The sequence below is a fragment of the Muntiacus reevesi genome, chromosome 18 (assembly GCF_963930625.1).
Source record: "Muntiacus reevesi chromosome 18, mMunRee1.1, whole genome shotgun sequence".
Classification (NCBI taxonomy): domain Eukaryota; kingdom Metazoa; phylum Chordata; class Mammalia; order Artiodactyla; family Cervidae; genus Muntiacus; species Muntiacus reevesi.
This window is the reverse complement of record NC_089266.1, coordinates 36,551,910-36,574,954: the sequence shown is the minus strand read 5'-3', so window position 1 is coordinate 36,574,954 and position 23,045 is coordinate 36,551,910. Positions and strand designations below refer to the sequence as shown.

At 51.1% G+C, this 23,045-nt stretch overlaps 1 protein-coding gene across 2 annotated transcripts in view; it reads left to right on the top strand.

The window, feature by feature from the left end:
* The window catches only part of PITPNM3 (PITPNM family member 3), a 101,156-nt gene that overhangs the window by 11,732 nt on the left and 66,379 nt on the right, over positions 1-23,045 (top strand). For both annotated transcript variants that reach the window (XM_065910327.1, XM_065910326.1), the window contains exon 2: positions 13,758-13,853. Coding sequence is in view for 1 of the 2 variants with exons in the window: in XM_065910326.1 (XP_065766398.1) it covers positions 13,758-13,853 (96 nt within the window). In the remaining variant the exon portion in view is untranslated. The remainder of the gene's footprint in view (positions 1-13,757; positions 13,854-23,045) is intronic.

Sequence of the window (23,045 nt, the reverse complement as noted above, 5' to 3'; positions counted from 1 at the left end):
GGGATCTTCCAGACCCAGGGATCGATCCCATTTCTCTTACGTCTCCTGCTTTGGCAGGTGGGTTCTTTACCACTCAGGCCACCTGGGAAGCCCTTAAGGAGATGGCTAGGGGCAAATCAGACACCAGTGCCCCAACTCAAAGCCCCTCTAAAGCTCTGCCTCCAGGAAGCCTTAGCGGCCTCCTGTGCAACCGTAGAAGTGCTGGAGCTTGGGCCTGTCTCTGGTTCCTCTGCTGAGTTACCTGTCCTAGCAGTCAACCTGGCAGGTCCCAGCAGGCCCCAGCTTGAGACCCTTCGGTGCCTCTTAGCCCTGCCTATGGTGAGGTGTGTGGGGTGGTGAGTCAACACAGCACAGTTCGTAAAACAGTCCCACAACGAGCACGTGATCCTGAGCCCATAAACCCTGGTGGAGGTCTTGGCTAGTGTTTGGGAGTCCAGTGGTAGCACACAGAGTCTGAGGACATGGCTAGACCCCCTTTGCTGGGGCCCTGTCTGTGTCAGACTGGCCAGAATGTATGATACTTTCTCATATATGTCTTAGTGGACAGTGATAGTTCATGACTGGAAGAGTCTTGGAGATCTTCCTGTCCTACCTGTTAATTATGCAGGTGGGAGATCAAGGCCAAAAAGGCAAAAGGTTTTTCTCTGAGCTCTGGTGTCTTTAAGAACAGAGGCTGTGAACTCCCAAGACCAGTGAGGACTTGAGGACTGGGGGCTTTTTTTCGATCTCGGTGCCTCCTAGAAATTCCCTGGGATTCCAGACTTGGGAGAGGGTCAGTGATTAGCATTCTAGGAACAATCTGGCTCATTTTGGGTAGCAGTCAACATGCTTTCCTATCCAACACATGCCAGCATCTCTTTGAAGTAGGACTGATGTCATTCCCATTTCATGGATGAGAAAACTGAGGCCCAGAATGGTTGAGTATCTGATTCCAGGGTCACATATGAAGTCAGAAGCAGAGCTGGTATTAGAACTTAGGTCTCTTCTCTTGGATTCAGCATTCCTAGGAATTTGACTGTGTAACAAAGAATAGACCTGGCCCTGTCACTGTTTGCCCTTGAACTGCCCCTCTGGGCCTCAGTTTTCTCACCTGTAAAAGGGGAATGAGAAAGAAAGAGTTGTGGGGACAGGGTAGCTCTGAGTTTGCTCTAGCTCAAACACTGCTCTCTTCCTTCTCAGCCTCTCTCCTGTGGCTTTACTGTGCCTTTCGGCCCTTACCTCCGTCCATCTCCCTCCTCATGGGGACCCTCCCAGAGGCTGGTGGGGATGGGAGGACAGATGGGGAACCGAGGACAGGCATTTGGAGAGAATCTGCCTCCTGGGGGTCCCAGGACCCCAGCCTACCACCACATCTGCAGCCAGGAGCTTCGTGGAAAGGGGTGGCCAGGGCCCCCAGGGAAAAGGCTGGGGGTGGGAGCGGGGAGGAGAGAATGCATAACAAATGAGTTTGGAAATCAAATGGGATCTGAGCTCCCCACCCACTCCCTCAAACCTCTTTATACTCCCTCTTTTAAAATTCTTGTTTTCTGAAGAGAAGGAAAATGCTACCCGGCACCCCTTTTGCAAACGAATGGGCGCCTTAGTGAGTCACGCAGGAGGTAAATGCCACCTCCAGGGCCCCGCGTCTGCCTGCCTGCGGAGGCCTGCACAGCTGTGTGGCCACCAGCCCTCATGGGGGTACATGTGTGGGGTGCCCCCTGCATGTCAGAGGCTTTGGGGTGGGAACCGGCTCCCTTCAGGGGAGCCCCCACCCCACCTCCTCCAGGCTTTCTCCAGGGTGGCATTTTATGAGGTTCAGTTGTGGATGGGACCACGGCTCAAGCTGGGGCCAGGCTGAAAGCAGGCATGGCCATATCAGGGCTCGCTTGGAGACTAGGGGAGGGGCTGCAGGGGTTTGGGCTGTGACCTGTCCGTGGGGTGAATACAGGGCCTTCAGGGAAGGTTTTGTGGCTGTGGGGCTGCCAGGGCTGGGAGCGGGTGGTGGGGCGGGTAGGCAGGTGCTAATGAATCTGTCTCCGGAAGCCAGAGTCCAGGGGGCATTAAGCTCTTCTCTCCAGGTATCCTGGCAGGGGCATGGTGTGTGTGCCTGTCTGGAGTCTCATCTTCCTTTTGGATGGTCAGCCTGTTAATTTGCAGACCTAGGGCTGGGGAGGCCAGGGAAGAGGTGTTCCCCCTTCCCAGATGACCTGTTATTCCGGAGGGAGGGAAGTGGCCGTCTGTTAGCCGGGGATGCCAAACAAGGGTTGAAAGCAAAAATAGAAACACGTCGGGCTCTGTGTCTGGGAGGGGCACCGAGTTCTGGCGGATCCGAGAGGCCTCTTCCGAGCCGACTGCCGCTGATGCTGTGTTTGCTTGCGCAGTGTTTGCAGAGCTCCTGACCTCCTCGGGGATGGATCTAGGTGTGCGGGCTCTGGGCTCGGGCTCCAGGGGCTGCAGCTGTTCCGTGAGCCTGTCTCCAGGGGGTTTGGAGTGACTGCGGCCACCCACCCATCCCTCAGACACCTCTGACCTTCCCTGGACGGCTCCTGAGTGGTTCAGCTCACTGCTGTCTGGATCAGAGCTCGTTTTGGCCTCCTGTTCCCTTCTCATCCCCCGACTTCCCACCTCCCGTGAAGCTGGTCTCAGCTGACCGACTCTGGAATCATCCCTTGTGGTAAAAAGAGCTATTTTCAGCCTTCCCATTACTGCCCAGTGGCGGGGGGGGGGGGGGGGGTGTTTATCCCTTGCTGCCTTTTTGTTTCCTTCTTGTACAGTGTAAACTGGAGCGGTGTGGAGAGCATTCCACAGCCCCACCTGCGGGGTCCCGGCTGGCAACTCCCTGGTGCTGTGATTGGGCACCAAATGCAAAGCCACCTTTGGGGCAGAGGCCCCCTTGGGCCCCCCTCCCTGTGCTATAGTCACCCCAGAGTAGCAGGGGCACCAAGGGTCCCGTGGAGTCACCTCAGCCTTGGCTGGTGGGGGCCAGTCTCCTGGCTGCCGCCCCATTCAAACTGATGGCAGCCTTTGGTGACCGTACCAACAAGCTGGCCAGCTCACTGAGGTGGCGGGGGGGGGGGCTTTTAAAGGAGCCCCCCAGCATCCTTTGTTGAGTCTGTGACAATCTCCACCCCCAATCTGGCCTCCCCACCCCCGGTTGGATGCCTGGGTCCCTCCTGGTCTCTGTTCTCTGGTCCACACTGCGGGTCCTGGGGTGATCGGAAGGGGCCCCTCTGTCCTGGTTTTTGGGCCTCCCCTCCCCTCTCCTCTGCCCTTCTGAGGAGCCAGCAGGTGGCAGAGCTGTCATTGGTGAATTGGCAGGGGCACTGGGAGCTCTGGTTAGAGGCAGGAGAAAGCTGCTCCCGTATGGAGCAAGAGTCTGGTGGGACAGAGCAGGGACATCTGGGGCTGGAGAGAATTGTTCCAAATAACTCAAAACTGTTGGGAGCCGAATTGGCAGAGCAAAACGAAAGTACAATAGATAGCCAAAGCTATTAATCACTAATTATCTCCTAAATAAAGTAATTAATGGGTTTTTAAGTGGCATATTTATGAGACACCAGCAGGTTTTCAAAAACCACATTTTCCCCCCCCCAGAGCAACGAGTTGGGCCAACTGTGTCCTGCTTGGGAGACTGGGGTTGTCATCCCACCCCCAGACCAGCCAACTGCCCCACAGGCACCCCCGGGCAGGGAGTGTGACTTCATCTGAGCTTCTCCCTTTGTCATCACAATCAGGGAGCAGAGCTCCTCTGAACTGACCTTATTGGGCTGTCCTGGGGACCATAGGAAGTGCCTGCAAAGCCCTGGCAGTGGTGGAAACTGCTGCACAGAATTTAGAGTTAGCTGCAAAAATAGCCTTGAAGTTATATGCTACAGCCCCTTGATGGTGCCCAGTGCTGTTTATGGCTAGGGTCAGGCCGCAGTCGGTGGCTAGAGGCATTGCTTTTTTTTTTTTTTTGAGTCGTTGCTGAATGTGCGGTTGGGTCAAGGCTTAGTTTGTGGTCAGCTTCATGGCCTGTTTGGGATTGGGTCCCAGTTATTCTGTGATTGGGACTGTGACTTGATCTGTGGACAGCTCAAGGTTAGGCTATGGTTGAGGTCAGGGGTGGGCCGTTGCTAGTCTGAGGAAAATTCTGCAGCCTGGAGTCTCAGCCTCAATCCTTGAGTTCACGTCTGAACTGATGGAGCCACCTGGGTGCCCTGGAGACTGTATTCCTTCTGGATCCTCTAGGATCTGGGCTTCAGGTGCTGGGTACCCCAGCACGCAGGCATTTCTGGGGCACCCGACATGTCCCCTGAAACAGTCCAGCACACGAGCTCATCAGTGGTGCATACAACAGTTTGGGAGATAGTTAGGACCTGTTTCTATAGCAACCAACCCCCAACCAGCACTGGTTTCCTTCAATAATGCCTTTTTCTGGAAGCAGCTTCTCCTGGCCTCTTGTTTCTCCCTGGGCGGCCCCATAGCCCCTTGAAGGCTGAGCATGGGCTGGTTGGCCCTGACTGCTCTTGTCAGGCTCATCCTGACCCAGAGAGGGGGCCTGAGGACATTCCCTATGGGATGCTTTCCTGAGAGAGGACCCTCCTGAGATCTACTTGGTGCTGGGCCATGCTGAGCATAACAAGAACTTTCCCTGTGCCCAGTCCTGGACTAGGAGAAGCTATAGGCCTGGGTAGGATACCTACTGTGTGTTTGCCTGGAGGAACCCACAGCCCAGTGGAGCAGGCAGGCCTGGACCTAGTCTGCAGATAGGTGCCCTGATGGGCATAGGTAGAGGATGTTATGAAACAAAGAAGAGGCAGGTGCCTGGACCAGCATGGGAGTCAAGGAAGGCTTTCAGCTGGGAGATGGGGGGCTGGGGTGGGAGGGTATTTCAGGTACCAGGAGCTTCAGGAACAAAATCTTGGAGGGAAAGGACATGTCTTGGTGGAGTCGGGGTGCTTCCCAGTGGTGACATGTTACTGGAACCCAGACTGATGATGCGTGGTGGGGCTCGGAGAGATTGCAGGTCCTGGCTTTAGGTAGCTCAAGATCTGGGGAAGGGGGGCAGACAAGACACAGCCGCAGGGAGCTGCGCCGGCAGAGAGGAGAGAAGCCAGCCATGCACAGAAGCAGCCCTGAGAGTGTCAGAGCTCAGGCTATTCTAGCCTCTGGGAGAGGCGAGCAGTTCCTGCCCTACCTTCGGGGCTCCCATTCCAGGGGCTGGAGGAGAAGGAGAGGGGCCCACCCTGGGAGCGTCCACTATGAAAGGATCAAAGAAAGCCCCGTGGATATCATGATTTATTTATTTTATTTAACAAACCCTTTTATAGCACTGTCTGAGTGCCAGGCACTCTGCCAAACCTTTCTCAAATATTCATTCATGTGATCCTTCTAGCAGCTCTAGGGGAAGACTGTTATAATCCCCATTTTACAGAGAAGGAGACTGAGGCAGAGCTTGCTGTAGTGACATTTATTAAGATCACTTACATGAGAAGTGGCAGAGCTGGGATATGAACCAGCCCTTCTCTGGTGGTTCTGACGGTAAAGAATCTGCCTGCAATGCAGGAGACCCGGGTTCAGTCCCTGGGTCGGGAAGATCCCCTGGAGAAGGGAATGGCAACCCACTCCAGTATTCTTGCCTGAAAAAACTTCATGGACAGAAGAGCCTGTCTTTTCACTACTGGGAGCAGGAGTGGACAGTGAGAGGCGAGGAAGGCAGGGCTCCGGGAGGAGGGGCAGAGAGGAGGTGAGTCACATCCCTCCCTCCCACTCCCCAGCCCCCCTAGTCCCCCCTCACACCCCTGCCTGCCTGTAGGAGCTTTTCCCAGATTCTGTGCATCTCTCACTGCGTCCAGCATGTAGAAGGACTCCTGGGACCTCAGGTCAGAGCTGAGGAGCAGTGAAGTATGATTCTAGGTGTGTGTGTGTCTGTATGTGTGTGCCTGTATGGGCCACATTTGGGCTCTGGACTCTACATGTCCTGGCTTCCCAGGTGGGTCAGCGGTAAAGAATCTGCCTGCAATGCAAGAACCGCAGGAGATATAGGTTTGATCCCTGGGCCAGGAAGATCCCCTGGAGGAGGGCATGGCAAATCATTCCAGTATTCTTGCCTGGAGAATCCCATGGACAGAGGAGCCTGGCAGGCTACAGTTCACAGGGTCACAAAGAGCTGGACACGACTGAAGTGACTGAGCATGCGTGCACGCTCTCTACATGTCGGTGTCCACGGGGCTCCGGCTGTCCTCAGGGCAGCCGATGATTTAGCAGCATCGATGGCCAGCAGTTAGACCCAGATGCTTGTGCTTGTAGGACCTGCCATTCTTGTGCCCGTGTGTGTGTGTGTGTGTGGACACAGAAGACAGACACTGGAGACAAGGGGCCTGCCTGAATGAGCCCTTTTCTTCCGAGGCGCAGATTGCTGGGATCCAGCAGGCTGGCCAGGTCTCAGTTTCAGATGTGTCCTCAGGCGGGACTGGGCACAGAAGCTGTGGCCGCGGTCACAGGCAGCAGGCTCAGTGCCCGGCCCCCACTTTGGCCAGCTCAGAGGTGCAGTGACTCCCTGGAGGCCTGATCATTGGCCGGTGTCACTTGAACCCTTGCAGGGCCACGGCGGTCACAGCAGGCGCCCATGTTCCCTCCCTCGCTCTTACACTTGAGGAGAAATTTCTGGGTTCAGTGTCTCTTGGAAATGGCCTAAGAGATTGCTTTGACCCCTGTCTCTCCTCCCTCACCCGCTCCCCCTGGCCAACTCTGCCCTCACTTCCTTTAAGGCTCAGTTCTGCCTCCTCCTCTAGGAAGGCCTCCAGGCTGCCTGCCTCTGGGAGGTGCTGTCTACACCTCTCCGGGCTCGGTTGATGTGGTATTTCACCCAGGGGCCAGGGCACCCACCCCTCCTTTGTCCCATGCCCTGTGCCAGGCCATGTAGGCTGGGCCCTGAGGCTGGCACTGAGGCCAGGGATTTAGCCCATTCAGCTTTGTCAGAGTTCCTACCTCCTGGGCAGCATCTGGTTCAAGGTCTGGCCCAGGAGGAGTTGGCCAATGCCACCTGCCTCCCTCACTTTACCGGGTCAGGGCTTTCCTCGCTGTGGACTCTCTTTCCCCTTAGACTGGGCTCCTGAGAGCAGGGTGGTGTCTCCCTTCTGGGGTGGGGGACGCTGACCCTCAGGCTGGGGCTGCCCTGGGGACCCTGGTAGAGGGCAGAGCACCCGCTGTTGTCTCCTGTCTGTCTGTACGTCTTCCAATTCCTGTGTCCATGGGAGCCAGGGTTAAGGTGGGGAAGCGGGTGACCACTGGCTGTGCTGATGCTGGGGAGACCCAAGCCTGTGACAAAGTTAGGGAGACTGTACTGGGCCTGATGGTGATGGGCAGATGGATCAGGAGAGAGGCAGGAATGGCTCCCCGCAGCCCCTCGCCCTGTACCCCACTCCTCTGAGCTCTGCTGGGGGACCAGTGCATCATGGGGTGTGAAGAATCGTTTGTTTCTTTGGATTGCCAGGCAAGGATTGGGGTATTCCCCTTGCTCTTTTATCCTGATTTAGAGTGTTGTTGTTTTTTTTTTTTGGTCTGTGCTGGATGGCTTGTGGGATCTTAGTCCCCTGACCAGGGATCAAACCCGCACCCCCTGGAGTCAGATGGACCTGGGTTCAGATCTTGCCTCCATTCCTTATGAGCTTTATGACTTCAGTTGAATGACATCACACCTCTGAACTTCATTTCCTGAACTGTAAGATGGGAATTCATGACCCCTGCTCTATAGGACTGGGTTAGGATGACTTTAGATAATACCTGTGAAGCTGCCAGCAGATCATTTTTTTTTTGTTCATTTGCTTGTTTAACAAACACCTCTTGACTGTCTTCTGCCTGGGACCCTGTACTGGACACAGAATGCAGAGAGGTGAAGGACAGGGACCTACCTCTTGGAGGTTGTGCTTCTGGGCCTTTGCTCTCGCTCTTCTGGGATCTTGGCACCCACCTTCTCTGACTCTCAAGCCCATATGTGGCCTTTAGTGACCTGACCTGAGACCCCCTACCCCTTGGGAGACTTCCTGAAACTCTTGGGCGTCTGGGTCCCCTCTTCTGGAAGTAGGCAAGTGATAGATTCTGGATAGAGGTGAGAACCTTAAAACCCACCTGTCCTGAGCTCCCATCTGTGACAGGCAGGTGAGCCCTACCTGCCCAGACTCCATTTCCTCTCTCACCTCTTCTTATACCCGACTCCCCCTCTGTCACTGGCTCCGGCCACGTGGGTTTCTTTCTGCCCCTCACAGGTAACTTTGCCCCTGCAGTTCCTTCACCCAGGAAGGCTCTTATTCTCATCCCCTGCCTGTCCATGCCACACATGTGTGCCAGGGACGTGCGTGCACACACACGGATGGACACACCAGCGCTTAGCATGTCTGGCTCTTTCTCACCGTCCAAGTCTCCACTGACCCGCCACATTTTCAGAGATGTCTCCCCCTCATGCCCTCCCAAGACTCTCTATCAGTGTTTTCCTTTTTTGAAATATGACCTTTGCCGTTTGCTAAAAACAAACAAACAAACAAAAAAAAAACCTGCACGCCGGAGGAAGAGATGAAGGGAACATCTTCCTCCAGAAGCCGGGTGATGGCTGCTTTTTAACATGATCTGTCCTTTTTTTTTTTTTTAAATAATTTTATTTATTTGTTTTATATTTGCTGTGCTGGGTCTTTGTTGCTGCTCGAGCTTTTCTCTAGTTGTGGAGATTGGGGGCTACTCTCTGGTTGCGATGCATGGCCTTCTCATTTCAGTGGCTTCTCTTGTTGTGGAGCATGGGCTCTAGGGGCCCCGGGGCTTCAGTAGTTGTGGCGTGTGGGCTCAGCAGTTGCAGTTCCTGGGCTCTAGAGCATAGACTCAGTAGTTGTAGCACACGGGCTCAATTGTACCATGGCAATGTGGGATCTTCCCGGACCAGGGACTGAACCTGTGTCTCCTGCGTTGGCAGGCGAGCTGCCAGGGAAGCCCGCAGGATCCGTTCTTGTAAGTTCTGTTTTGCACCAGGGTAGATAACTGAGATCCCCCTACGTACTGAATACCTACCTTTCCAGAGGCCGTTTTGAGCAGCCTGTCTGCAAAGAGGGAAGGACTGTAGCAGGTTTAAACAAACTTAGAGTGCGTATTTAAAAACCAGTGAAGGTATGCATTTTGAAAACAAAGAGGATAGCACTAAACCAGATAAAAGATGCTTTTGAAGAGAAAATCAACTGTAGATATTGACCACAGAGGAGACTCACTCAGGTGAAGGGTTCATGTGGAAGAAACAGCACTGGTCCAGTGTTTATAACTCAGTAGGTGACAGAGTTCTTTTGACAGTGGAGCCGAATGCCCTTGTCATCATCCCTCAGTGGATGCACAGATCCACGCGTTCATGCCTGTCTGTTCTCTAGGCTATGATGACACTGTAAGAGACACTTGAGGAAAAAGGGCATGGTGGGGGTGGGAAGGGATGGTTTTACTTTCTTCCTAGCACTTGCTACTGCTGAAAGGATGATTGCTGCTTCCTTGTTTTAGGTCTGCCTCCTCTGTCCCCTTGTAGAGTGTAAGCTTTGGGAGGGTCCCACTCTGTCCCTCTTATTCACCTCGATGTCCCCAGCACCTAATACAGCGCCTTGCAGGATGGGGAGCTCCCTTTCACACCTCCAAAGCCCCACTCCCTTTCTGCCCGTCTCTAGCTGGAAGAACATCTCTTTCAAATGGAGCTGAACCAGGCTCCTTGCAGCCTTCCCTGCTTCCAGGCTCTCCCCACTGGGACTCCCACCAAGTCCAGCCCATCACATGGTGTGGGTGTTGCGATGACCTAAGGTGATGGTGGCCTGCAAGGATGGATGTGGTGGGGGAGGTGAGGGAGGGACATATTCCAGAGCTCTCCTCTTTTTCTCAGGCTCTACACCAGCTCTCTTTAAGAGGCGAAGGTTGACAGGAATCCCATTGCCCTTCTTTGTTCGTGGGTGAAGTGGATACTGTCAGGGTAGGAGGCCCACCATAGCCAGTCCCTTCTTGCTGAACCTTCACTATTTAAATTCAGGAAACAAATCAACACAGATATGTCTTTAGATGAACCCACCACTAATTAAACTCTTGCTGCTCATCATACAAAACTCAGGGACCAAATAGATGAGGTTAATATGACTGTCCTGACTGTCCAGATTCTTGCTTTCTTAGAAATGGAATAGATTTTGACAGCAAGGAATATTTGCACATTCATATCATATGTCTGATAGTCTTTATATCCTTAATATCTGCTGATTGAGAAAACATATAAAATTAATGTAAAATCAGGAAGGATTTTAAGTGGTTGTATTTTTTGAACCACAGAAATCTTCGCATACATTTAATGCACTTCTTTATTTTATTATATTTTGGTGCTATTGTAAATGGTATTATTTTTCAAATTTCAAATTCCAGTTGTTCATTTCTGACATACAGGAGTGCAACTGACTTTTGTATTTTGATTTTCTATCCTGTCATCTTACGATCCTCAATTATTAGTTCCAGTAGGGTTTTTGGTTTCTTTTTTTGGTAGATTTTGTTGAGTTACTGTTTTCTAGATAAACAATCATGCCATCTGAGAATAAAAGCAGTTTTTATTTTTCCTTTCTCATATGTATACCTTTTATTTCTTTTTCTTGTCTTATTTCACTAGCCAGAACTTCCCCCATATACATTTGGGAAATGGTCCCATAGCCATGTTAGAAATATTCACTTATGGGGTGTCTGGATTCTTCCAACTCCCTTGCAATAAATCTGGGGTTATAGGAAGGAAATTGCTGATCAGACTGTCATGCCCTCCACACTGTTGGATGAGAATGAAAAGCTTAGAGGATCCCCACTGGGAGTGTGGGGGCAGACCCAGATTTGCACCCAGAAGTGACTCTCAGGCTAGTTTTCCCTATGATCTCTGCCTTTTCTGTGTTTCAGAACGTGCTTTTTGCTTGGCTTCAAGCCATGAAGCTCAAGCTGGGTGTGTGTTTGGGAGTTTGTGGTGGGTGGGGCAGGAGGGAGAGGCCTGGGCTGGGGCCCTGGGCTGACCTGTGCTGGCCTCTCCCTTCGGGAGCAGTTTATGTTCTGGGATCCGGGCTCAGGGCAGGGAACGGTGCCAGCATCCTGCAGGGTAGCTGGGTGTGGTGAGCTGAGGCTGCAGCAGGTTTTCTGGGGAATGCGTCACGAAGTGTGTTCTAGCCAAGGCTGGGGAATGCCACCTCTCGCTGGTTCATTTACATCTACGATGTGCCAGATCAGCTCCTCAAGCATCAGTTGAAGTTGAAAAGTTTCAAGGGAAAGTCTCTGTCAGGTTGCTTATTGCACAGATGAGGGAACCGAAGTAGGGGTGTTGCTGATGCAAGAAGCCACATGTACTAGATGGCCAGGGCTGAACAGAGGAAGATAAACCCTGTGTGCAGGGTGATTTTACTGTCTTCCATTGAATTACGATGCAATCAATTGTAAGATGCATCACTATTTTCTATACCCCAAGAAAGAATAAACAATGCCAACAAAATTAAGACATGCCATCACGTAAGACGCACCCTAGTTTTAAAGCTGTTGAAGTGTGGAAAAAAATGCACGTCTTAGCACTAATAAGATGAATTTATCAAATTAATGGTCATATGAAGTTATATGTGTAGTGTAAACATGGAGTTTTCCCTGCCTCTTCTTATTAAATTTTGCTCTGTAGAGGTAATCCCTATTGATGTTTGGTGCTTGTCCTTCCAGACATTTTAGAGCATTTGTAATAATTATCGTTGTGATTACTTGCTATGTGCTAGGCCCTGCGCTAAGTACTTCAGTGTATTTTATTTCATTCTTCCAACAAGGTCGTGGGGGCAGGTATGAACTTTTCTCACTTTGTAGCTGGTGAAACTGAGGCGCAGGCTCACCTGACATCATATGGCCTCTAAGAGGTGAGGGCCTGAGCTTGAATCTAGGCCTCTTCCAACCTCAGACCCTGAGTTCTTAACTAACATGCTGTACATATCCTCAGTATGCAAGTAGGAGTATATTTTTCAAAAATGGGATTAAAAAAAACATAGTTCTGGGACCCATGTGCATTTTTTTTTCTCTTAACCATACTCCGTGGGTATCTTTCCATGTTAATACATAAGGAGCTACTTTATTTTTCTACCAACTGCAAAGAATTCCCTTGTGACTGTATGTGAAATATACATCTGGTCCTCTGTGGGTGGACACTGGGATTTCTTCCGGTTGGTGGGTATCACCAGAACACTGAGATGATCAACTGTCTATTGCCATCTTTGTCTACTTCTCTGATTACTTCCTCAGGAAAATTACCAGGTCAATTTTCTCCTAACACTTTTATGGCTTTAGTGTTTACAATTAGACTGGGATTCATCCACAGTCTCCAGTATTTCATGTGTCTTGGGAGCCCTCAGAGGGCTTCCTGAATGTGCCGGGTGCCAGCTGGTTTCCTGAGAGTCCCAAAGTGCCAAGTAAAGAGGCTCTGAGAATGGGGGGCGAGAGAGAGAGGTTCCTGACCCAGCTCTGTCTCTGGCCTTCCTCCCCCTGGTCCCGGGGCAGGAGGTGGGTTGGGGCTGAGTTTGGGGCCCCCAGGGGCCACATTCTCTGCATGTGCTTGTTGCTGTCTGCTCTGGAATACCCCCCAGCCTACGTCCTGGCCTCTGCAGGTATTAATAATAATAGCAGGCATCATCACTGAGCCTCCCGAGATACTGGCACTGAGCATGTGTTATTTCTGATCCTTCCAGTTTGGGATTGATTGTTGTTGATATTTTATAGACCAAGAAACTGAGGTTGCATTATAGAGTGGGAGTGGCCACTAGGTTGCAAGTAGCAGAGACGGGGCAGAACGCAAACTCCGGTCCCCCTTCTCTTAGTTCGGGGCTTTTTTCCCCAGGGGAGGCTGCAGTCCCAGCCTGGCTTGCACACGTGTGCAGCAGACATCACTTCTGCCCATCAGAATGTCAGCTTCTCCTCTCCTCCACCCTCTTGAAGCTGGCCATGGCCACGTGACTTGCTTTGGCCAATGACACCTGCACAGAGGTGTGTCGCATGTGAGAAGATGTGTTTACGACTGGGCATGACTTTCTGTGCTCTCCTCCCCTGCTTCTGATAGCCTTGAAGTACCCTTTCGGGATGCTGGCATCATATGGTGGCCGCTATGAGTGACTGCCATGGCCAGAGTCCCCTTCCTACCTGTGTGTGAGTGAGCAATGAACTATTATTGTTTTAATATTTAATTAGGTGTTCATTTACTTTGGGCTATGTCTTTCATTGCAGTGCGAGGGCTTCTCTCTAGTTGTGGCATGCGGGTTTCAAAGCATGTGGGCTTAGTAGTTGTAATGCGTGGGCTTATCTGCTCCACGGCAGGTGGGATCTTAGTTCCCCAATCAGGGATCCAACCTGAGTCTCCTGCCCTGGAAGGTGGATTCTTAACCACTGGACCATCAGGGAAGACCTGTTATTGTCTTAAGATCTTTTATGAACACAGCAAAACTTACTTGATGCTTCCTGATACATGTATCACCTTGGCAACATCTCTTAACTGCCTCTGGTCTTGGTTCGAGTGTATGTAAAATGGGCATCCTTGTTCCTGCTCTACCGAGACATCTCAGAGAGGTGTTTGGGGCTTAAATGAAAGCATAGCAGTGGGATGGCTCTGTGAGGGGCAGTGCACTTGAGGTCAAGAGGGCAGGGATGTGCAGGATGCTGACCAAACCTTGGTCTAGGGGCGGTCTGCGTCTACCTCCTTCGTGCCAGGACACAGTCATAAGCTTGGCTAACAAGTGTGTTTTCTTTGGCAGGTGGCCCTCCCCCGGGTGGTGGTGCCCCCTGGCACCTTCGAAATGTCCTCAGCGACTCGGTGGAGAGCTCTGATGATGAATTCTTTGATGCTAGAGGTGAGTGAATCCCATCCTCCCATCAATAGCTGGGTGACCTTTTTTAGAAACTCCAAGAAGGGGCACTATTGGGAGTTGATCTCTCTCTCCACTCAGACTCTGCAGTTCCTTGCTTCATAATCGCCCAATCTGTACATTCCCCCAGGACTGGGGCTCAGCACCCCGTCACACATTCTTTGAGATATTTACTGAGTTGCTCAAATATTTCAGGTGCTCACGGTACTGCAGTAAACCAACAGACACGGTCACTGCCCTGGTCAAGCTTACAGTCTAGTGGGAGAGGCAAACATCAAACAATTACACGAAGGAAAATACAATCACAAATGTAGAATAAGGGACTTCCCTGATGGTGCAGGGGCTCAGACTTGATGTTCCCAATGCAGGGGTCTCGGGTTCAATCCCTGGTCGGAGAATCTGATTCCACATGCCGCAACTAAAGATGCTGCATGCTGCAACAAAGATCAAAGACTTTGCCTCCTGCAGCTAAGACCTGGCAAAACCAAATAAACATACATACTAACAAAAACCCCAAATAGGGAAAAATACCTCTGAATAAGAAGAATCAAATGTTAATAGAGTGATGATGGGGATATCTAATTTAGAGTGGAGGTCCATAACATCCTTTCTGTAGAACTGAGGGTAAGAGTTGGCTAGGTGAAGAGTGAGAGGAAAGCGCCTTAGGCAGAGGACATAGCAGATATGATGGTGCTGAAGCGGGAAGGATGGGGCCTTCCAGGAACTGAAGGAGGCCTGTGTGCTGGGGGAGAGGAGAGATGAGACTACGTGTGATCTGGTGGGTGACGTGCAAGGTCAGCCTACAGATGGGAGGGGGAGCTGGAGTGGAGATGGAGACCAGTTAGAAGGATTATAGCAGACGTTCAGGGGAGAGATGGTGGAGGGGAGGATATATCAGCTCTGCATTTCGGTGCCGGCTGCTTGGCCAGCACACCAGATGTAGCAAGGGGCACTATGTAAGTGAGGATGGAAAAATAAGAAGCATCATAAGGGGGACTTCCCTGGTGATCCAGTGGTTAAGACTTTGCCTTCCAATGCAGGGCATGCAGGTTCAATCCCTGGTCAGGGAACTAAGATCCCATGTGCCTTGGCAAAAAATCCAAAACATAAAACAGAAGCAATACTGTAACAAATTCAACTAAGACTTAAAAAAAAAATGGTCTACCTCCAAAAAAACTCTTTGTAAAATCCTTATAAGGATTGGAGAAGAAGGCACTAAATGGGGTGGGCATTTCAGGCTAAGAGATCGACCTGAGCACAGTCTCAGAGATGGAGATGGGCAGAGCAGGTGTGGGGACCAGTGGGAGGCAGTCTGCCTGGAATTCAGGAGAGAGGACCCTCCCAGCTGTGCTCCTGAACTGTACAGGGGTGGGTGAGACCCACAAGCCTAGGAGGGTCTCCAGTCTAGGAGGGTCCTCAAGTCTTGCTTGGCCAGTTCAGCTCCCCTCTGGGAAGTCACTGTATTTGGGGGACTGACTTACTCCTGAGATAGAACCAGCTTTGAAATGCCTGGCTGAATGGGGTCTTGAAAAGAGAAACACAGAATGTGCTGGGAAGACCTCTGTGCTCAGAGCAGGACAGTTGGAACATGGTCTCAGACAGTTGGAACTTGGCATCACAGAACATGCCGTTGACTTGTTCTGTGATGCCGGGCAAGTCTGTCACCTGCCCTGGGCCTCAGTTTCCCTATCAGCTCTGTGCCTCCAGAAATGGAGACTATATTCAGTTCAGGTGATTTGGGGAGGAATCACAGTAGGGTTGGTGTTGGGATGTTGTCCCAGCCTGAGGCTCCCCCATTCTTGACTCTGGGTGCCAAGTCCCCTCCCTGATGCCAGCCCCACACCAGCCCATTTGGGGCTTCTTTCCTGTCTCCCATTGGTGTCTGCTTGGAGTGGCAGCCGGGGCTGACTTTCTCCATAGCAACTAACCCACAGTGTGACAACAACGGCTTCAATATTTTGACGCTTAGAACACTTTCATTTAAAATATTTTTGCAGTTCATCAGGGCTCTGCATTCCCAGATGACGAGGATGGCTCACAGCGGGAGGCATCTGCGGGAGGCGCCGGTCAGCTCCACCTCCATCCCAACGGCCCGCACACCTGTCTTCCCTTTGAGAGGCTGTGGCTCCATCCTGCTGCCCTCCCCTGCGGACCCTCAGCATTCTGTCCTCCGCTCCCACTGTCTCACTGCTCTGACTGCAGCTCCCAAGTTGGCCTCATTTCTCATGCCTCTTTTACTAGTGGTCCCGCCTTCTCTTCCTTCATCTCAACTCCTCCCCGCTGTCCTCACCTCCTCCATCTTTCTTTCTTTCCACTATCCCAGGATTGCAGACTCTCCTGCCTCTTTCCCTGACTTCCACCTCTCAGCACTGCCTACCGGACTCTGAACCTCACGTCTCTGCTCTCCCCTTCCTAGGTCACCTCTCCCAGAGCATCCGTAGCTTTCAGTTGCACTGTCCACCCACAGGCTGCTGGAACCTTCTCCAGTTCTGAGTTGCCAACTCCCCACCTCCTGTCTATTCCCTGAGGTGTCCCTGGGCAAGGCCTTTGCATGTTTCCTTGGCTTGAGGCAGTAAGAGGCGAAGCCAACCTCCTTCTCTGTTCCCAGGAGCTGACTCAGGCCAACCCGGCCAGCTCTGTCAGCATCAAGGGTCCAGCCATGGGTGTCCATCCGGCTTTCTGGGCATGCTTTGAAGGGTTGCCTCCCTGCCTCTTTCCTCCATCCCGGGCTGAGGCCTGAGCCTGACCTGGTCATGGTCTCAGTCCCCACTTGCATCCTGCTGCCTCTATGGTTCCACCTCCCCTTGCGATAGAGCCACACTGTCAGGAACAGAGGCCAGAGCAGGGAAGGGGCCTGTCCAGATCACACATCAAGGTGGGGACAGAGGGGCTGGAACCAGGAGCTTAGTGTCCAGGCCAGGCCTTTTTCTTTGACTTATTAATGAAGACGGGGCCCTCCTCCCTTCCTTTCTTCCTCAAGCTCCAGCCCATTGGTCCAGCACTAGGGTTTACCAGGAGGGATGGCAGATCCTCATGGATCATGGTCTGGTAGCAGAGAGAGACTCTTAGGCTCTGGGGGGCTCTGGTTGTGTGTATAAGGAAGGGGAGGGACTAGGGGGGCAGTCACTCAGGACTGTGGAGCTCTCTGGGTCTAGAGCAGCCCCTGGGCAAGATGCTGACTCCCTGGACCATGGCAGCAGGCATGGGGCCTCAGGTTTGCTGGTACCTCTCACTGGATGCTGCAGGGTGGGTGATGGGGTCCAGGTGCCCTGACCCAAGAGGCTCCATACCCTATCCTGTTGGTAGAGTCCAAAGAGAGCTGGGCAGCCATGGCAAGGTTGGAGTGCAGAGTGAGGGGAAACCCATGGTGGCCAAGAAGTGACATGCCTCAAACCCAGATCATGTCAGGGCTGGGGGTCCTCAAGGTCTTTGAGTTCAACACCCCCACTCTATTTTACAGGCTGGAAAACAGAGGCCAGAGAACTGGGAAACTTGGTCAGGGTCACACAAAGAGTCAGGCAGAGCAGGGGCTAGAATTCAGAGTCACTCATTCCCTCTCTCAAGTAATTATTGAGCATCTGTTCATCAAGTACCAGGCAGTATTCCCTGTAGGGGACACAGGGCAAGTAGACCCCATCCTGGTCCCCATGGAAGTTACGGTTCATTTGTTTATTTATTTCTGTCATGCTGTATGACATGCAGGATATAAGTTTCCCAACCGAGGGTCAAACCCATGCCCTCTGCATAGGGTGCATGGAGTCCACAGGACTCCAGAGAAGTTCCCTGGACTGTACAGTTTAGTGATGATGGATGGGAATGCAAGTGAGTTCTATGGATAAGTTCCATAAATAAAATAAGGCAAAGGAACAGACATATCAGCAAAGAAGGTAGACGAATGAAAAACAAAAGGTGAAAAAATGAAAATATGTTCACTATCATTAGTTATTAGGAAAATACAAACTAAAGCTATCATTGTTAAAATGGCTAATTACAACAACTGACCAGAATGTGGAGAATTGGGACATTCAGACTCTGCTGGGGGAGGGTGTACAATGGGACAGCCATTTCAGAAAACAGATTGCAGCTTCTTGAAAACTTGATCATCATTAAGTACCTTTCCACCCCTAGGTATTTACCCAAAAGGAAAGCAAACATATGCCTACCTAAAGATGTGTCCCTGAATGTTCATGTCAATGCTTTATTTATGATGGCCTCAAAGTAAAAACAACCCAAATGTACATCAATGGGTGAATGGATAAACAAATGGCAATACATCCATGTGTTCAGTATCGGCGATAAGAAAGGAATGAACTGATACACCCAACGATATGGATGAATCTCAAAGTAATCATGGGGAGGCAAAAGCGTCAGGCTGAGAAAGAGTGCATAGTATAGTTCCATTTATAGAAAACTCTGGAAAAATGCAAACAAGTCCATAGCAACAGGAGCAGATCTATAGTCACCTGGGGATGGGGAGGAGGGGTCTAAAGGGATAGGAGAAAACTTCTGAGGGTGATGAATATGTGTCCACTATCTTGATTGGGGTGATGGCTTCCTGGGTGTGCAAAAATGTCAAAACTTATCAAACTGTACTTTTTTTGTTGTTGTTGTTATCCTGTGCTGCTTATAGGATCTTAGTTCCCTGACCAAGGATTAAACCTGGGCCCTTGGCAGTGAAAGCGCCAAGTCCTAATCACTGGAACGCCAGGGAATTCTCAAATTGCACATTTTAAATATGAGTAGTTTATTGAGTGTCAAATGCTGTTAGAAAAATGGAGGCACCCCCACCCCCTAATATAACATATGGGACTGTGATAGAGTGACTGAGTGAGTGGGAGGTCCCCAGAGGATGTAGCCTTGAGCTGAGAGCTGAATAACAAGAAATGAGCTGTGTGGGGATCTGGGGCAGTGTTCTGGGCAGTGGGAGCGGCAGTGCAAGGCTTTTCTCGGAGCGGTGAGTTGGAAGGCCGATGTGGCCCGAGTGAGCAAGGGGGCACCAGTTTAGTGCTCTGTGTGAGGACACACCAGCCCAGTACCTTCCGGATATGTTTCTGGGGTGGCCTTGGGTACCCCTGCTCCTCGTCCAGGAGGGAGACTCAGAACTCAACATCTCTGGGAGCAGAGGAAAGTGGTACAGGTTGTCTGGGTTCAGAGCAGCCAGGTTCTCCTCAGGGTTGGGGCACTGACTGGCTGCTGTCTGACCTCAGGCATGTCCTGAGTCTTGGGGCTCCAGGTCCCTCCTCTGGAGCGTGGCACGGGTACAGGGTTTGTCTCATGGGTGGAGTGGAGGATGTTGCTGTCAGAAGCTGGATAAAGGAGCCCCCAGAGATGTAAAGCCCAGGTGTGTCGCTGACCCCTGACCCTCTCTTTCATTGGAGGAGGGGAAGTAGAGAAGCAGATGCCAAGGAGCTTCCCCAAAGGCTTCTGGGAACGGGCTGAGTGGGGACCCCCATGTGATGAAGAGAGGGTGATGGTATGGCTGCAGGTGGGGGATTGGAGCAAACATTCAACAGCGGGGGAGGTTAGTGATCACGTGTCCCAGAGGCCTCAGAGCAGCACATATCTAGATCCTTGGAAAGACTGGCATGTGGGTCTGCGGCAAGGAGTGGTAGAGGGAACTGGACCAGCCGATGGTGGGAAGTGACTGAGCGCTGGGCTCCGTGAGCTGAAGGTGAAGCCTGCTCTGGCACAGGGTAAAGAGATTCCCCACTCTGAAGTCCTGAGGGTCCAGTAGACACAGAAGCCCCAAGGTGGGAAGAAAGGCCTTGACTGCATCCAGGCTCTGGCCAGGGGTGGAGTCAGTCTGGGGTCAGGGCCAGGGTCGTGGTGCTGGGGGGTGAGGCTGAGCCTGGCACCTAGACGGGGCAGGGCTGGGGTTCACTAGCGGTGAAGTACACGCAAAACCCGTGTCCACACCAGAGGTCACCGGGGCTGGGAACTGGCATGCAGGGAGCAGTCATCAGTAGCTGAAAAGCGAAATCAATAACCAGGATTTTGTCTGAACAAGCCCTTTGTGGCCTCATGGCCTCTGTTGGGAGCTTGTACTACAGTGAAGGGAAATAGAGCGGAGGCTCAGGGCTGAGACACATGGCTCCCTGGTTTGTCTAAAGGACTCTAAAAGGAGCTTTCTTGGCTGCTATTTCCGTGTGTGTGTGTGTGTGTGTGTGTGTGTGTGTGTGTGTGTGTTGGTGTGTGTGTGTTGGTGTGCGCGTATGCGTTTCTTGCTTCCACGCAGGGGACAAGCCCATTGTTGCCAGACTGAAGATCTAAGACTGAGTGTTGAGAGCAGGGGCAGAGGACTGGCCTGGAGAGGGAGAGAGAGCTTGTCTGCAAGCTGGGGGAGCCGCTGGGGAGACAGGGATGGGCTGGGGGGCAGCGTGCAGAGAGTGCCAGGGAGCCAGGGAAAATACGAGAAAGCAGAGAGGGAGAGAGGGCAAGACTCAGTCAGGATGGGAGAGGAGGACACAGACACAGACACGCACACACACGCACGAACGCAGATACACAAACAGACACACCAAGAGAGCATGGGAGAGAGCTGAAAGAGAGACAGTGACCCGGAAGGAGAGAGTGAGGTCAGAGACCTGCAGAGACAGAGAGATCCTGAGGGGCAGGCACCCAGACAGAGAAAGAGAAACCCAGAGAGGGAGAGAGGACAAGAAAGAGACACATCCCCCCAGAGAGAGGAGAGAGGTTCTGGGATAAAGACAGATCAAGTGCCAAGAGCCATCATGATGGAGGCCTAAAGGGAGGGACACACATGCCAGACAGCCTGAGACAGAGAAACATGAAGACCCAGAGGGACAGAGATTGCGGGAAGGGGACAGACATCAAGCAGAGAGGACCATGGGGAGTCTGAGAGGAGAAGCGTTTCCTAGAAAGACAGAAGACCACAAGGGAAAGATGGAGGCGGTCAGGTAGGTAAGTAGGAAGAGGGGGATGGATGCCAAGGATGGCGCACGCTCAGCCTCAGAAGCTCGGCGTTCTGATAGCGTCACTGACAGCGTGAGATAGGGATTATGCATGTCTGAAGAACTGGAAGCTAGGATGTGTGAGCACCTGCTGTATACCCAGCACTAGACCAGGAGCCCCAGCTTGCTCATCTGACTGTGTCAGTTTCCCATGTGGTTTTTTTTTTTTTTTTCACTAAACTGATTTCCTCCAGGATGGAGGTCACATCTCACATGGCATATAGCACTGCTCAAGAATCCATTCATTATAGGATGAATATTAAATGAACAAGCAGACAGCTGCGTGATTGGGTCACTGAGCCAGGAGACATAGGCACTCAAGGTGGGTTACGGGATGACCCTGATGCCTCCACTGTGGAACTGGGACAGAAAGACCTAGGGTCAGACAGCAGCAGAATTAAATGTTAGGGCAGAACACCGCATTCTCTGATGGTGAGAGGGGTGGTACCACATCTTCCTGCGCTTTTATCCACATCTGTGCTCCTACTGTGTGCTACTGATGCTTACTGACTCTTTACCTTCATTATCTGATTTAGTCCTCACAGCAATCCTATGACATGGGCATTACCATGATATCATTTTATGGATGAGGAAATGGAGGCTCATGAAGCCTAGGTTACCGTCCAAGGTCAGATCACTAGCAGATGGTGCATCCAGGATTGAAAGGAGTCATTCTAACTCCAGAATAGAACTCTTAAACCCCCGGTGGTCCTGCTTCCCCAACATTAATGCTACCTAATATTTGTTTACAGCATTTTGACTTCTGTAGACTTTTCAAATTTACTATGTCATTTGTTCTCATGAAAGCTTGCTAGAAAGAGTTGTAGAGTCAGAGCGTTATTCCCACTTAAGAGATAAGAAAACAGGAACAGTTGAGGGCCATCTGTAAAGGCATGGGTTCACCTGGAGCTGCTCAGGACTGAAACCCAGTCAGAGTTCTGCCCAGAACACAATGCAGCTCACAGGTGTAAACCATGCCCAGATGGAACACCCCAGGCTCAGGAAATTGGGTGTGTATAGTGCTTGAGCTGCCAATACAGGATGTCCAGGGCAAGCCATCAGGAAGGCAGGATTTAAGGACTCTTGAAATAGTATATCTGGGTTTAAATCCTGGCTCTAGCCAGGGATCTGCAGCAAGTTACTGAACTATTGCATGCTCCTTGTCTATACAATGGAGATAATAAGAATTTTATCTTTTTAGCATTGTTATGAGAATGAAATGAATTAATATTTGTAAAGCACATGGCAATCTCAATGCATAGTAAAGATTTGATAAATGTCATTAAATAGATCAAATAAACTTGTCAAGTAAGACAGGAAGGGGGAGTGTTCGAGCCTGAAATGGGGTCTAGATTATGAATTCAGAACTCTGGACAGCTCCCCAAGTTTCAGATCTGCCATATTGGTTCCATCTGCTCTGTGAAGTTCTTTGGCAGTGAAATGGGTCAGATCAGACCCGTTTTTTCTCGGTTACGATGAGCTTGAGAATTCTTCTCAGTACCCTTTAATGTCTGTTCTATGAGAAAAAGCGCAAAGCTCTTTACTTGACTCTTTAAAGAGAGGGTGGGGTCATTCCTGTGGTTTATTCTTGAGGAAATGTCCCTTTTTGAGAAGAGGGACTGCACCAGATGTGTGTAGTTGATGTGTAGGACCCAGGGGCTGGTGTTCAGTGTGGTTAGGGAATATGACCTCACCAATTCCTCTGATTCACCTCTAATTCACCAATTCCTGTCCTTTCAGACCAGGAAAGGACAAGAGTAGAGACAGGGTTGAGGGGAGGACTAAAGGGAGGATGGAAATATTAAGAGGTTCATAAAGTTGAGATGTGGGTTAAAGTTTCCATATAGCTCAAGGCTTAGAGGCAGAAGTCTTCTGCCTTCTCAGTTATTCCAAAGCTGCTCCGACCCCACCCAAATCTTGGTATGCTCAAATACTGATGGCAACTCCCGCCTTGTGTGAAGAAATGTCCTTAACATCTCCCATCTATAAACAGCCCCCTATGCACCAAGACCTTTATATTCATTATCTCCTTTAATCCTCACAACAGCTCTATGATTAGATGTTGCCAGTCCCATTTTACTGATGGGAAAACTGAGGCTCAGAGAAGTCCAGTAACTCACTGAAAGAAAAACTGCTACCCAGTGGCAAGGCTTTGCTTTTTCTTTTCTTTTTAAAAATTAACGTGTTTATTTTTGACTGCATTGGG